This window comes from Ixodes scapularis, unplaced genomic scaffold (assembly GCF_016920785.2).
Source record: "Ixodes scapularis isolate PalLabHiFi unplaced genomic scaffold, ASM1692078v2 PGA_scaffold7__128_contigs__length_106722199, whole genome shotgun sequence".
NCBI lineage: Eukaryota > Metazoa > Arthropoda > Arachnida > Ixodida > Ixodidae > Ixodes > Ixodes scapularis.
In genome coordinates, this window is record NW_024609882.1 from 103163420 (window position 1) to 103180189 (window position 16770).

Consider the following 16770-nt stretch of genomic DNA (forward strand, 5'->3'; position numbering starts at 1 on the left):
TCATTCGCATGAACGCCGCAGAATGAACGCCAAAAGCATGATGAGATTCTTCCAGCTATTTTCGGTAGCGACGTCGCTCGTGTTGCAAAAGTGTAGAAGGTAGCGGAGATGATCGACGTCAATACTGAAAATCGGAAGCTGGAACAGACCAAGCTTAACTAGTCGGTGATGACCACCGGTACCAATGATCAACATCTTGTATCTACTTTTTACACCGAGCCTACTTAAGTCTTTTGAGGTCTGCAATTACTTCTTATTGCAATCACCGGGTCAAAGTTTGGTCTACGGGCCGCTTTTGTTTGAACGAGCAGACGACAAAAAGCAGACGTTTGAAAGAGCAGACGAAAGTTCGAACGATCAGGCGGCCGTGTGATTTTGAAGACGCACTGAACCCGTGCGTGGTTCGGACAACTTGGCGGTTTTCTCTCGTTTATGTTGGAACAAAGCAAATACATCTGGCGACCACAAAGTGTTGTCCGCGCACGCAATCGTAGTTCGACAGCGTCTGGTTTGCCCTTTTCACGGCTACTATTCACGTTCTCGGACGAACGGAGGGGGCAAAAACACGTGAAAACTGATCTTCAAACCTTTCCAGACTCTCTTGGTACCACCGCCACAGACCGGAAGTGCGTCTGGCGCGCCACCACCGCGGTGTGACGTAGGAGAGTTGAGTTGGTGTATACTTTGCTAATTGTCTGCTGCGAAGATAAACATCCCTTCCAAGCACACTGTTGCCTTCACTCACTCGTACACGTGATCACAAACATACACAATCATGGGTGGGTCAATTAAAATATCGCAAACAATGCTAAGTGCCCTATTGAGAGCTTTGCGGTCCGGCCAAGGCCCCAGTATATTTGCTAAAGATAGGGGACGTCCGTCAAGCAGTCGAGGACGAATCTTCATCTTGTGCCTTTTAGAAGGAAAGCATTGGCACTCTAAAATAATGTGATTGACATCTCCAAACAGATAACCATATTCACACGTTGGAGGCTCACGTTGCCGAATTCGGCGCAGAAAGCTGCTCGTAAAAGCCACTTCGATTCGTAGTTGGAGGAAGAGAACATTGCATTTTATTGTTGTTCCGGTAAAAGGTAGTAGTTTAAGTTGAGGTGCAATATCAGAAAGGAGAGCCTCTAGAGCGTTTTCTGTGAAGCATTAGTGTCGGAAGAGTTCCTCTCAGAAGTGCCGTAGAAAAAACTTGGCCACCGCAGATGTGAAGATCGTCAGTCTCATTGCGTCACGAGAATAAGCCACGCAAGCCATGCGATATGCTTCGACGCTTTCAGTAATGTCACAGTGACCCGGGATCCATTGAAGGCGTATTGAATTCCCATACTCCTCTCCGTGAACCATTGTAGCTTAAACTTTGCATAAATATAATCCCAAGGAGGGTTTTAAGGTTGTACTTTTCAGTAGTATTAATGCATTCTTGGTATCTGCCAGTATTACTGTTTTTGACTGATCAAACGTATCAATGAATGTGACGGCTGAAACTATTATGTGCAACTCAGCCGCTGTTGATCACGTATGTTGCAAAAGCATAAAGACTATGCTTGCTCTAAATTTCAGAATGGTGAAAGCAAATGTTGAACTATTCATTGAAGTTGATTCGTCTGTATGAACATGAACAGCATTGTTATAGTATTGTACTACTTATTCCAGGGGCAGTGTTTTCGCAACAGAAGAGGGTGCAGATGCTTTAGATTCAATGCGGAGCGCAAGTTCGTCTGCTTCTTTTGCAGGGGTTGTGGTGACGTCAGAACGCCGAGCTTTCATTTGCTTTGATTAGAAGATAGTGGGTAGGCCTCAAGGCAACTTCCTTCGAGGTACATCTACTATCCTTTAATCAGAGCTAATCAGTTTTCGGCGTTCTGACGTCACCACAACCCTTCAAAAGAACCAGACGAACTTGCGGTCCGCATACCTGAAATATCTGCTCGTACACTCAGCGGCGGTATGGTCCACAGGGGGCACTCTAAGTCATGGCCAATGTACCTAAAGGGGTACGCAAATTGTAATGAAAGTAAAAGGTTGCGAAAGTTATATTCCGTGGACCGACTGAGGATATTTTGACACAATGGACGCCCGCCCTCATATTTGTGGCTAAACGAATGTAATGCCGACACATCTCTTGTGCGCGAAGGGCAAGCGGAGGCCCTCGGTCTCCCGCAAAAACAAGGTCAGAAGAAGTCGCTCGAGGGACACCAAGACATATGTGCAAACTTTATATATTTCATATATTTGTGATCATATGTTTCAAGCCCTTTTTTATGATGAAGATATCCCATGCATGAGTGGCGTTGATTAGGCGATCGCCTGTCGTACAAGGACTGTATGAAGATGTAAGCGACCATCTGTCGACCCACCTCAACTAGCGCCCGCAATAATATATCGAACAACATTGACGACGGCATTAAGTTTTCTTTAAGCAGATCAATATGTTTAGACCATGTAAATGAACAGTCTAGCACGGCACGAAGAGATTTGTGTCATTTCAGTCGTTTCATGTTTTGACTTTGGATGTTGAACATAAATCATTCGAGGAGTTTTCTTCTAAAAAGCAGAACTGCGGATTTTTCGGCTAAAATTTGTATACTCTTTTCGGGAAGGTATGTGTATGTCTCATACAAGCTGAATAGAAATGGAGCTTGTAATATTTCCTAGGAAGAATCCGATCACTATATACAAATGTCACGAGCGTACATCGAAATTTGGAGGGGCGGTGGAGGTCGTTTCGGTAATTCAGCCATGACTACGCTGAATGAGGTTGGACTTAATAGGCTACCGTGTGGGACCCGTGCTGTAGCTCATCTGTTCTTTTGATTCCTTCGCTCGTAACTATAAAAAAATTTCCGGTCCAGCAAGGACGATTTAGTCCAGCGTACAATGCAACCTCGCCCCCTGAATTGAGTGAGTTCATTCAGAACATATGTGTGACTGGCGGTATAAAAGCACGACGAATATCTAGATTCACTGCAATATTCAATTTCTTAAATTTGTGATGGTGTTCAGTGGTCGTAACCAGGTCAAGGATTGAGTCCATTGTGCATGCTAATGGGCGAAATCCAGTCATTTCTTTTGGTAACACGCGATTTGATTCAAACCACTATTGCAAACGTAAGTACACCATTTTTTCCATAAGCTTCCCGACACAGCTGGTAAGACTTACTGGAAGAAATGATTCTAGTGCATCTGAAGTTTCTCATTTGAATAAAGGAACGACCTTAGCCAGTTTTCATGATTCTGACAGTTTCCTTACTTCAAAAGTCATTGAATATCTCAAGAGGGTTTGCCTTTCTTCCAAGACCCAAGATTTGGAAGTGCTTGGTCATATGGTCATGACCAGGAGTTGTGCGCTTACAAATTGTCCTCTTTGCATCATCTTGTTTAGGAATACTAAAATCACATTTCAATTGTGAGTTGTTTAAGTTATTCACTCCGTCAATCCTTTTCTCTGCGGCCTCACGTGATGAGTTGTACACCGAAGAGGACATCACTGCCGTTGTGTAAGTGAAACGCGGAAACTAATGCAACACAGTTATTTCGCAACTACCTCGTGACAGGTCCAAAGCTCAGAAAGGTCTTCGCTGAGTAACTGGCGATTTCAAAGAGCGCACTATATTCGATACCACTTTGACCTAAGTGAAAAAGGTGAAAATGTTGCGCAAAGCGTTCTCCATCGTAATTCAGAAAACTTTCGTAAAGGCCGATTTATTTCAGTTCAGATACGCTGTGCCCCTCTGTAGTGATCTGCTCTTTCTGATCTCCGATATCGTCTTTGAGTTATCCGGCGGATAGCTCGAAGCTCCTCGTATTCACCATTTACAACAGCACAACCTCTCGGAACACGCACCTTTTAGTGGCGGAATACACAGAAAGGATAAAACACATGAAGGACGAACACAGACGCACACAGACGAAAGACGCTCTCTCTCTATTTCAATTCTTTGAAGCTCACGGTTCGTAGTGTCATGGGCATTTCATAAATGTTCGTTGCTCATTGAAAGAACTGTGTGCGTCTGTGTTCGTCCTTCGTGTGTTTTATCCTTTCTGTGTATTCTGTAGTTTTCAACGCGCTCTGCTACGTGTACTTTTAGTGGCCTTGGTGAGATTTGTGCTCCTTTCGAATTCTTCAACTTTCCGGGTCTCTTCTAGTTGTCTCGTGTTCAGAAAACGAAACATCTTCCATATTGTATAGGGTAGTCGGTGGTATGGTTGCTGCGATGTTAGCCGGGGATGATGAATGTGTATTGGGTGGTGGTCAATGCAACGTGCGTCTATATATGTGCCCCAGTTCATGTAATGAGAGACGTCTGGAGAACACAGTGTCATCTAAAGGCAACTGAGATAGCTGACACATTTTAGGTACGTTGGTAAGCCATCATTGAGGATACCTATGTCGTAGTGATCAAGATTTTAATTCCGGTTTTGTCACAATAAAAACTACCCCAACATGTATATTGGGTGTTAAAATCCTCACAAACTACATATGAAACAGTAAGTCGTCTGAACAACACATTAAATTCAGCATTTGGGATTGAAATCTGTGGCTTTGTGTAAATGCGCACAATAGTAAGTGCCATCCCTTCTATGTGTACTTGCCAAGCAACGTACTCTGGTACATTTGAAGTTGAGGAAAAAAGAAGTGTTGAAAATAAATTTTTGCGCATTCCAAGTAGACACGGACTTAGACCTTCTAGTGGTTGTTGGGACCGAGTTCTCTAGCCAGGATCACGGAGGACCACGGCAGGGCAGGAACCAAAGTTCGACTCCAGGCAGGAACAACAGGAGACGGGAGGGTCTCTCATGATAAAATCTGTTTAATACATCTGTTTTTAATACATCTATTTCCTTCGAGCAACGGCGGTGGCGCCGGCTGCGGCAGCTGTTCTCGTAACATCCCGTCAAATATGACGAGAAGCCGCGAGAGTTTCCACCTCGCCTGTCTCTCCCGTGCGCTGCTGCTCCCGGAAGTCGTGACGTAGGCAGCGGCGCGCTGCACAAGAATGTCACTTCCGGTCAGCGAAACGCCACATTCAGCGGCAGAAATAGGTCTTGGACTTATGGTACGTTTACACTTGCGGATCCGCTAGCGAATCCGCCCAGCTTTTGCCACTGGGGCGAAACGCTGGGCGGAAAACGCGGCGGCGAGCCGTTTTGGTCCAGGACCTATTTTTGTCGCCGAACGAGGCGTTTCGCTGTCCGGAAGTGACACATCTTGCGCGGCGCGACGCTGCCTACGTCACGAGTACGCGTTCTTCCGGGAGCAGCAACGCCCGGGAGAGAGACCAGAGGCGGGAACTCTCGCGCCTTCCCGTCATATTTGACGAGATGTTACGGGAACCGCTGCCGCAGCCGGCGCTGCCGCCACTGCTCGAAGGAAATAGATGTAAACACAACCCGCTCGTCGCCGCCACCGCCGGGAGCGCGGATTTTTTTTTTTCAGGTCTAAACGTACCATTAGACGGCTCGCCGCCGCATTTTCCGCTTTGCGTTTCGCCCTAGCGGCAAGATCTGGGGCGGATTCACTAACTGATCCTCAAGTGTAAATATACCATAAGAGACCTATACGGAAAAAAATGCAATACAAAAAAAACAAACAAAAAAAAACAAGCGTCAACGCCAGGGGGAAAGGGGGGGGGGGGCGGTGGCGCCTTCCACGGACGCGCAGGCGACGGGCTTAACTTTCACTGGGGTTACATGAGAGCGAAACAAGAAACCAAGTACCAAGCGAAAGAAACGAAGGGAGCGGCAAAGAAAGAAACCGCCATGCACAGCTTCTCATCGTCCTTCTTGTCTTACGTTTTTTTGTTGTTGTTGTTGTGACGGCATGGAGAATGCACGCGTGCAAAGACTGAAATCTGAGAGCGAAAGCGACTCATAACTCGCAGAGCTCTGATAACTCGTTGACTCGCGCGCCACCGAAAGATGATCACTTATTGTTTTGTTATAGTTGAAGGAGCGTTGTTTAGCGGGCAGCCAACCCTGCTGCCTTCCACGTTCATTCGCGCGCACTCCTTTGAAGTGCTAAATGTGGGCTTGCTTCGACATTAAAACAAAGCGAGATTCACCTCTCTCTTCTCCTCTTGCGTTTTGCTCCGAGGCTTGTTTTTTATACTGCTTTTGTAGTGTAGGTCCGCCTTTTACTTGGTCTTTGTCCCGATCCTTCTTTTCTGTGTTACATTTTAACATTCAAGTGGGTTAGGGTTACAAGCAAGGTAGCAGATTTCCGCTCAATTGCTTTGACTTATAGTCACTGCATACTTCGTTTCACCTCGCGATGGACCGCTGCGGACGCTACGAGTTAACCCAGGCAATCCAACACCCTGAGCGGGACCAAAGGGTCACGCGACACTCAGAAGGCGCTGGATTGGTTTCGATGGCTCTCGTGCTATCTGTTGCGGTCCATTGTAAGGTGAAGTAGACTATCGTCACCACTCTTGTCGCCTGACCGAACTGACTACAGGGTGAAACAAGGAGACGACAGGCTCTTTAAATCAACCGCAAAATTCGATTTCTTAACCTATCACGCTACGACTTTGTGCAGCGTTGCCCACAGATGGTGCATTTTTTTCGTAAAATTTGCAAAGAGCGAACTTACCCGAGGAAAAACTAAAGAAAGAAAAAGGCTTAGCTCCTATGGAAACGCAGCGAAGACACCGGTCTGCAAACAACACGGCGCCGTTTAGCACGGGAGACAAGAGATGGCGCAAGCGTTGGCGACGCCAACGAACGAGCAGACGACGGCGAGAGCCGGCGTATTTAGCAGACAAGGAACTGCAGTTCCTTGTTGTTACCGCGCCTGTTTTTGTTTCTGCGACTGTAGCCACCTGCGGAACGCGCGCCGCTTTTGAGTCGACAAGATTGTCTGCAAAAGACGCTGGCTCTCTGCGCCGTATGCTCGTTCGTTGGCGGCGTTCGTTGCGCCATCTCTTGTCTCCCGTACGAAACGGCGCCGTGTTGTTTGTAGACCGGTGGCATCGCTGCGTTTCCATAGGAGCTAAGCCTTTTTCTTTCTTTACTTTTTCCTCGGGTAAGTTCGCTCTTTGCAAATTTTACGAAAAAAATGCACCATCTGTGGGCAACGCTGCACAAAGTCGTAGCGTGATAGGTTAAAGGGGCCCTCCAACAGTATTTGAGCGTCGACTTTTTTTTTGCGGTTTCTACACGCTAGTGGTCCCGGAAACCCAGTGCACAACGAAAGAGTTTGAAAATATTAGCGCATCATATTTTAATTTGACAACTCGGAAACACCTCCTCCGACGGTGGCGTCGCGAGGTGCCGAATGCGCGCGCATAACGGCGCTCCCTTTCACTATACGTCACATTCTCTGGGTTTCGTGATTGGCGAGAGCCGTCCCAGGAATTTTGAAGCGAAGTAAGGTATATCACACGTTAACCGTCATTATTTATCTAACAAGTCATTTTTATAGAGCTAATAAAGTTGCAAAGTAAAGTTCAAAAAGGGTGAAAACAACGCCTTGTCGCTCATGCGCGCCTCCCAGCGGTGTCCGCGACGTAAAATCGCGAGCAGACGACAAGTGATCCGTCCAGACAACGCGCATCGTATTTTCACTTGTGCGCCCCCGGTCCCGGTCAACCAAAAGCAGTAAGAGGAGCGAGGGGAACCCTTATTTTCTTTTAGGGCTGTGACAGACTTTTCACTGTTCGAGTGAAGTGCGGCGACGGGACCCAGCTTATATCCTACTCGCCGAGGTGGCTGCGATGGCGAAGTTGCGGGAGACGAGTCTTCGGCGGCTGTCGAAGCGGACTGAGGCAGAGACGCGTCGCGGCGCTTGCGTGGAGTGTCCTCGTACGGCACGACGACCAGATCCGCACTCAAAATCCGATAAGCCCGGTAAATTCATCGATGATGGCAACCCATCCCAAAGCTACGGTGGTTGCAGCTAGGCCTAATGGCCGAGGAGCCGACCGGGCCGACGGGCTATCAACCAAACTCGCGTCCAATTGGCCAACCGCTTTGCTCCAATCGCTAAACTGATTCATTTTACGTCATGAAGCGCTATGTTTTGCTTATTTAAAGTTGTTTTCTGTAATATTTAATTTGCTAATAACTCACAAAATATTGTGAATTTCTGTAATATTTTTTTTCCTCGGTGTTCCTGCTTTCATGGAGCTCCGTTTCTGCGCGAACTTCAAACCGGTCAAAAAATTGTTGGTGGGCCCCTTTAAGAAACCGAATTTTGCGGTCGATTTCAAGAGCCTGCCGTCTCCTTGTTTCACCCTGTATACACCTTTCCAAAAAACGCTCCTAGGCCGCCGCCATGTTGCTGATGCTGATGCGGCTGGTGCGACTCTCGCGCCCTCTATCAGCTAGAAGTTTTCTGCCACTCTCTGGGACTGTGAAGACCCGCTCAGCGCGGTTCTCTACATGCATTTTAGCCGTTTTGCATTCGACGTTTTCTCGCTCTCTTGAAAGTTTCCACTTCATTTTTTTATGCGTGCTGCGTACCCGTTTAGTGTTATCTTCCATTGTTAGAAATAAGGCTGGTAAGTGCCTGTCATTCAAGCTTTTCTGCTCGACGTTCACGGGAAACGAAGCAGGTGAAGGACGTCGAACGACCCTCGACGCGATTTTGCGAACATTGTTCTCCCCCCTCCCAGAGATAGTCCGCGTAGAATCCTCAGTCATCTCCAAAAATAGTTGCCCGGGTTGGGATGACCAACGGGTCAGTCGCGTTTGTTTCTTTGCCTTGGTGCGGTTGTGGAAAAAAGGAAGCTCTCCCCGAAACGTGCCCCAAACGGAGTCATCTCGGATTCCGTCCGATCGTCAAGATGTGACTGTCGTCGCTGTGACTGTGTTATTTGAGATCTTTCTCAAATAAATTCTTTTTGGATAACGCTGCATCGTGTGGTATGTACGATATATTGTTCTAATGTTATTACTTCCTCAATTGTATGTCCGTGTCCTGTCCATCGGTAAACACGTTATTTGTGAGCGTGAAAAATGCATACCTTTCGGCCGTCTTCTGTTGCAATTTATTAGAGCGCAGCTCTTAGGGGCCCGTTCCCGGCTTGAGCGGCGTCGCCGTTGGCGTCGCCGTCGGCGTCGGCGTCGGCGTAACCAAGGTCATCCCAAGGTCACGTGGCCCCCCAAGGTCATCCCAAGGTCTCGTGACCCCCAAGGTCACGTGACCCCTCCCCCAGGGTCACGTGACCCCCAAGGTCACGTGACACCCAAAGTCACGTGACCCCTCTGAAGTCACGTGACCCTCCGAGGTCACGTGACCCCCCCCCCCGAAGTCACGTGACCCCCCAGTCACGTGACACCCCCAGGTCACGTGACCCCCGCCGAGGTCACGTGACCTCCCCGATGACGTCGTCACTGATGACGTCAAACGGCATCCGCATCCTCATCGTCATCATCACTGATGACGTCATCAGTGATGATGACGATGACGATGCGGATGCCGGTGAGGTCATGAGTGACGTCACTGATGACGTCATCAGTGATGATGACGATGCGGATGCCGGTGAGGTCATCAGTGACGTCACTGATGACGTCATCAGCGATGATGACGATGACGATGCGGATGCCGGTGACGTCATCAGTGACGATGACGTCATCGGGGAGGTCACGTGACCTCGGCGGGGGTCACGTGACCCTGGGGTGGTCACGTGACCTGGGGGTGTCACGTGACTTCGGGGTGGGGCATCCGCATCGTCATCGTCATCATCACAGATGACGTCATCAGTGACGTCACTGATGACGTCACCGACATCCGCATCGTCATCGTCATCATCGCTGATGACGTCATCGGAGTCCGCATCGTCATCGTCACTGATGACGTCATCAGTGACGTCACTGATGACATCATCGGCATCGTCACGTGACCCGCCAAGGTCACGTGACCCCCCCCCCCCAGGTCACTTCACCCCCCCAGTACCCTTCCCTCCTCCTCCTCAAGAGCTGCGCTCTAATTCGGTGTTACAGGGAGTTGTAAACGGCTTTCACTTTTTTTGACAGCAAAGCGCTTTGTCGCTTCACATGCGGCGAATCCCGCGGCGTCGTCAAACTGATCGTAAGAAAAGAAACAAATAACTAGAACTATACATTCCAGTCGCACTCGTTCTGTCGCGCGCGTACCCAACAAAAACAGTTTACAGTTTTTTTGTTTTTTTTTTTAGTGTGACACAATGCTTTCTCAATGCCCTCGGGAAAATACATGTACAATGAAACACAAAATATAGCGGGAAAAAACGAGAATTTAGCCGCCAGCAGCGTTTGAAACTGCGCCTACGCAGGCTGCGCCTATTGAAATCACAGTCCACTCCGTTAGGGTTAGGAGGGACGCCGGTGAGAGTCTAGCCTCAAACTCAGTGACTGGGCTCGAAAACGGATTGTGGTCCCTGGGGTCGAGTGTTTTTTGGAAAGGTGTATAGTCGGTGACAAATCAAGAAGGAAGTGGAGGCTCTTCCCACCTCTTTCCACTACAGCAGAGAGAACGCTAGAAAGGAAGCGACATTCTCTCCAGTGCTCGCTCTGGTAAAGTGGAAAGAGGTGGGAGGAGCTTCCACTTCCTTCTTGACCGGTCACTGACTATAGACCTGTAGAGAAACCGTCCCGCGCCAGAGGAGGCGTGACCCACGCTCTGAGGGCAAATGAGAAGGAGAGCATGGGTGCTAGCGGCTACCAAGGCTTGGGCTTCCGCGCGTCTCGGCTGTCCGATCTGCATTCGTGCCCCTTGTCCTCGACCCCGTTTCATGCGATGAGAAGTCAGTTGGACGGTGGTGTTGAGAAGACACGGGGAATGTCAGTTCGAGTTTACGGTCCGGTATTACCCAGTTAATTGTATCATGGTGTGACGCTAGCTTTGTCAACGCTGACTGCGCAACTCGTCGACACAACGCGAACCGACACCGAGGTAGGATGACGAATCGGCTGCTACCGTCTGCTGCCTGAACCCGCCACTCGATGAGCGCAAAGAGGAACATCACGACTCGGACGAGAAGACAAGAAAACTACAGATCGAGTTTTGGCACCGTGGAAGACATTTTTCGACATTAGTCGCAAAGAACATAAACAAGCTGCACGCTGCAAGTTGTGCAACGAAACTATGCACGGTGCAGTCGGCGTATCATCGAACTTTTTTCTTCATCTGAAGAGGAAACACGAGAATGAGTACGCGAAGGGTGGAAAGGGCAGGCGAACCAGCCAAGAATTGAATTGAATAGGGAAAGAAATATCGAGATTCGTAAAGTAAGCGTGAACTCATGCTTTTTCAAACAGGTTTCACGACATGGTCTATACGGCACCCTCGTGCTGCGCCGTAGAGGTTGCCCTTTGTCAAAGGATGTGCTCTTGCCGCTATGCATGGAGTCCATTCCATCAGCGTACTAGCCGTGTTGCTGTGCAAGCATTTGGAGAATACTATTTTATACCTTATTTCTGCGCCACGCGCGAACTCGACATTTTTATGGTCTTATGAAACAAACACGCTGGCCACGTATGTCCTAAAAATCAACTAAAAAAAAAAGTAAAAAAAAAAAGAAGAAAATGAGTGTATTTCCATTTTGCTGTTGGTTGCAAGCCACGTGATTGGGAGGCCGATGTCTTTTATACCCTATTGACACGACTGCAAAGGTACCTTTAGCTAAGAGACCTTTATTCTCTGCGGCCAATCAATTTATGATCTTCCGCGCGTGGCATGTGCTTGCGACTCCAGAGCACCGGCTCATTCGTTGAATGCAAATGGACCTTTTGTTAAAGGTACCTTTCCGCTGGTCGTGGGAATGGGGTATTAAGGTGCAACCCCACCCTTGGTTAGTGTGATTCTGAACCAACAGATGGCGGCGGAATCGCCTTCCAGGCCTGTACAACAATGCGAGAAATCGTATGTGGTGGCGCTTCGATACAGTAGGGTATTTTTCTATATCCTGAATTTGACATCCCTGGTCCCTTGCTTGTTTTTCTCAGCACGAGCTTTCTTTGGAACGCGCACGGCTGCTGCAGTTCTCGTACAAGGAGGCCAATTGCCTACGCTCCGAGCTCACATCTCCAGGAAATGTGGGCAGAAAAAAAAAAAACCGAAACTAGTCCTGAGCCAAATGGCGAGAAGCATGCACAACAAAACCACCGACGCGCTGAAAAATACAAAATTGCCTGTGCGCCGTTATTGGAGATTTCAGAGGCTAATTACACATATTTCAATCTGATCAGATTTTTATTGACACATATGAAAGTGACGAGAGGACGAACAGGGAGCTGAAAAATAAAGGTTTAATCTGCAAACTTGCGTCAAACTAAAAAAGTAAAGAAAGAGCGTCGAGGCAGCAGAAAAGCACGCAGCGATTCGGTAGCGTAACAGAGAGCGAGAGCGAGACTGATTCGACAAGGCCGCTTGCAGCTGCTTATCTACAGTGCGTCGCATCTCGAAAGTTGGCTTAAGAAGGTTCGAGCGTCGCACGCTTGGGGCGAGGGCGAACTGGCACTCTCGAGAACAAGAAAGCAGGGTGAAAGTTACGTCTGGTGCAAGAATGAACGCGAATCTTGTACAGGTCCGTGACCAAGCGTTGCTTTCTTGGGTCTGCGGGCGGCAATATGACGAGCCGCCCCTTCTGTCATGCATGTGTTTGGCTCTTTGTGGATTTCCAGGAAAACGTGATGACATGATAGACTTGGGTCTCCAAAATAGACCGGTCTCACCAGCCAGTTTGACTACGCCACCGCTGCCACGATGCATCGAGGTAACTTTAGTCTTTCTGCAAGTGCGGCAACTTCGCTGGAGCTCAGCGCGTGCAGGGCACGAACAGTCTCGTGCACTGTCGTCTGCCTCCAGTGAACTAAAGTTATGGCGTCGTCACGTATGCGCCGAACACTTAGTGAGATCGGTCTATTCTGGCTTGAGAAATTAACTACCTAAAAAGTAAAAAAAATGAATGAACTAAGTTTAGGGCGGTCAGGTGTCTCATTTAGGTAGCTGGGTGTTTATCTTGACCAAAACCATGAGACTGGAAAACACAAAAAAGGGCACTCAGGTTTAGATGTTGAGTTTGGTGATACCAAAGTAGGACTGGTGCGGTTGTCATAATAAAAAAATGCCGAGGTTAAAAATTAACTCACCGCCATATATGATAAAAATTAATTTTAATTGAATTTAGTGATAAATGCAATGACTGACCAGGCACAGATTTTGGGTCTGTAGATAGCTTTTGCAGATAGTTTAATTAATGTACAGGGTTATCACAAAACAAAAAAATTGCAGGTTTTTTTTTTTCCTTTTTTTTTGTTACCGCAAAAATAAACTAGGCACCGCCGAACGCTCATTCTCCGCCCAAAAGGTAGCGCTTGAGGTCACATCCAGATGTGAGTTACAGCCCGATACGATACCTTATTCAAAAGGTGCAAGTGATTTTCTGAAAAGTTCAATAGGAAAATGGCGGTCGACAGAGTTTTCGAATGCATGGGGCTATATGGCACTAGAAACCGAAAACGGACAAAAATGGGCTCCATTTTTGCATTGAAATTTTTAGACAATCACTTTTAACTGTTGAATAAGGTGTCCGTTCTGAATGAAATTTTGGCATCTGGTTGTGACCTTTAGCTCTACCTTTGAGCAGAGAATGAGTGTTAGGCGATGCGTAATTCATTTTTGCAATTAAAAAAAAAAAAACTGTACATTTTTTGTGTCATCCTGTACCAGTCTTAATCTAGTGATTTCTGCGCGCAAGTTGTGGTGCACAAAAATTAAAAAAGATGGAAACGGATGGAGTTAGACGTTGTATAAAATATAGTGTAGGAAGGCACATGGTACGCTGATTAGGAATGAAACAGCCCTCCATTTTACACTAGCGTTGAGCGTATCGAAAGTTAAGGGTGCATCAAAAGCTAAAGGTTGCACACATATGCTGTTCAGGCCGTTATGTTTGAATGCTCATAGTACTTTATTACCCTCAGATTTGATGTGAGTTGTCTCCTGATTGCTTACAATAGAAATAAGGAAACATTCTAACTTTGGGTTGATAGAAAAACTCCACCTGCTAGGGGGAGCTACCAATCATCTCGGCGCCGGTTATGAGTATTCACTGCATGCCAACGGTCGCGTGCTTAGAACGAGTTTTTCCCGCGTGATTTCATACAATCACAATTTTTCTTGACAAACAACAATGTTTAGTCAGGCAAGTGGTCACATGTGAAGCTTAAAATATTTTCTATTGGTTGTGGCACAGGTGATAAGTTGCATAGTTTTTTTTTTTTTTGGAATCCGCGGAAAAGAATCCTCTTCGGCTACCTTGGTCTCTAATAATTCATGTAGCAAACAAAAGAGCGCGACCTGAATCGCAGTGGGAAACAAAACAATAATGATAAACAAGCATCACGCGAAAACTGAGGGCATAGCACATCTACAGAAGGTAAGCTTTGTTTCACTAAATACATTACCAGTAAAGTATTTGGTTTTATTCTGCAAGCAAAGCGGAACATAAAAATGCGAGCATACTGCCTTGAACTACACTTCCAGTAAACAAGCGCACCATTCAAAGCATCGAGCTCGCTTTTATAGCTTTTGGTGAGCTCAAACCTTTGAAAACGCAATTATATTCAATTCTATTATTTCGATTATTTTTATTAAGTGCGCCTATGTGGGTGTTTTTTTTTTTGTATTTCGCGTTTACGTGCCATTTTCTTAGTTAAATAATATTTCCCCAGAAGGTCCGAAAACTATAGTCCGTTTCATCATAAGTACAAACCGTATAATCAAAAATGTAGACAAAAAACAAAAAAACGAAGAACGCGAACACGTGAACACACATTAAAAATGCAATATAACGGCGCATTGTAAATTAGTCGTTAGTTTTTTAGAGAGCAGCAGTTTCGTAGGGCGACATTGTTACCCGTTGAAGGTTATAAAAAGTACAGTGCGATTGTTAGCTCGGGGTCTTTAACGTGCATTACGAAGTATATGTAGTACATGCAGATGGGCGACTGAACCCAGGGTCCCTGCTAAAGCCCCTTGATACAGGCGTTCTTTACAAGTACCGCCAACCATTTTTGTGGAAATGGGCAAGACACTTACGACGAGCGGGTGCCCTGCCGCCATTTGCTTTCAAGGGCCAGTCATTTTAGTGCTGTGCCGCCATTTGCCTCCAAGGGCCGTTCGAGACATGGGCCTCGTGCACTGGTACGTTTGAGGTTATTTGAAAGACCAACGCCTCCTGTACGAAAGACCAACGCAAACACATCGAGGGGATTTAGTCCCTACAGGTCCTGCAGCGTGAGCTCCGTGCTTTGAACGGAGCTTGAGCTCGAGCATTTCTCTATGTGCTCTTAGAGTTCCCTGCGGGAGCCAGAGTTGCGTGTCTGTATTCCACGTGCCGCCGCGCCGCTATTCGCCGTGATCAGTGTTGTACGGAACGGCGTTCCTAGGAATGGCGTTCCTGGAACGCGTTCCTTTTAGGAGGAACGAAGGAACGCCGCCGTTCCATTTTGCATCGCTGGAACTGGAACGGGAACGCGTTACATTTTTACTGGAACGGAAAGAGTAACGGCATTCCTTTTTTCGCCCAGTGGGGTAATTTTTATTTTATTTCTAACAGGGAAAGTATGAAAGTACAAAAACAATATCTTTACAAAGTGCAAGATCTCTTTAACTTTTTGGCTACTAATCTTATGGATTATTTTGTGTGGTTCTCGCTTGCTAACAGTTTCGGGTGCAGGAAAGCTGGTGGGCATTCATACTTTTTGAGTGCCCAAAACTGCGGTACAAAAAGCAAAACTTTTAGTCGTAGGGAAAGACAAAGAAGAGGGTTGTTTTAAACTCAGCTACTTTGTCTGCTTTTACGAATTCTCATACACACAGAAATCTTATTCCGACTACAGCCATTTTTGAACTTCAATAACGAGACCTAAAATTACAACGAGATCACAGATTTCCCGATATCGGACCACCCTTGTATCCCGAACTATGTTCACTTAAAAGATACACAAAAAATAACCTTTATTTCTTCTCTTGTCCCCCACCTTCACACTGAACAACAAATCCAACCTTCACAACGAAGTATTCGTGGCTTTCAAGACTGACTTTCCAAAAGCCCTACCCTCTCCTTCACTTGCTCGTCTTGCGGACAGCAACATCGAGAAGCAACTGTTGTTAAGTTCTAACACGGGACTCTGTTAAATTGAAGCCTGTGAGGTTGTTGTAAAACGCTCGTGCAATCTAGGGTAAAAGTACATTTGGCTCGTCTGAATTGTCCACTACAAACATGGACATGGTTAATAGCTGAGATGTTTAACATGAATATATCAACAAATGAAACCCTGCTTCCGCATGTTTTCTTCTCCTGGTGCCCTTCCATTACGACATACAAACTCGTATGCTGACTATTAATGGGATAGATAAAAAAAAACTCTGCTTGATTTAACTAAATATGGTAATTAGCAAAAAATACAAATGTAACGTATATGTAGCGATACGTTCCATTTTTTAAACTGTAACGGGAACGAGTTCCTTTTTCACAAATGGAACTTGTAACGGGAACGCGTTCCAGAAATCAGAAGGAAGGAGGAACGAGCTTTCGTTCCTTTTTTTGAGGAACGTGTACAACACTGGCCGTGATCCGATCACGTGAGGAGCCGGATCAAGTGCCATGCAGGAAAGTAGAGGTTGCATGCGCCCCGCCGTACGTACCCCTGCTTTTGAGCGCGGCGCCGCTATTCGCCGATTTCAGTCACCAGAGGAGTAGGATCAACATGCTGTACAGGAAATACGGCGCTACGGGGATGAACGCGCAACTTTGTCTCCCGTAGGGA

The 16770-nt window shown here is 46.9% G+C and overlaps 1 protein-coding gene across 1 annotated transcript in view; it reads left to right on the forward strand.

The window, feature by feature from the left end:
- The window catches only part of LOC8034814 (glutamate receptor-like), a 48071-nt gene extending 47021 nt beyond the window's left edge, over nt 1–1050 (forward strand). Inside the window, exon 6 of the mRNA XM_042286322.1 lies at nt 970–1050. Coding sequence (XP_042142256.1) covers nt 970–1050 — 81 coding nt within the window. The remainder of the gene's footprint in view (nt 1–969) is intronic.
- Nucleotides 1051–16770: the final 15720 nt, after the last annotated feature.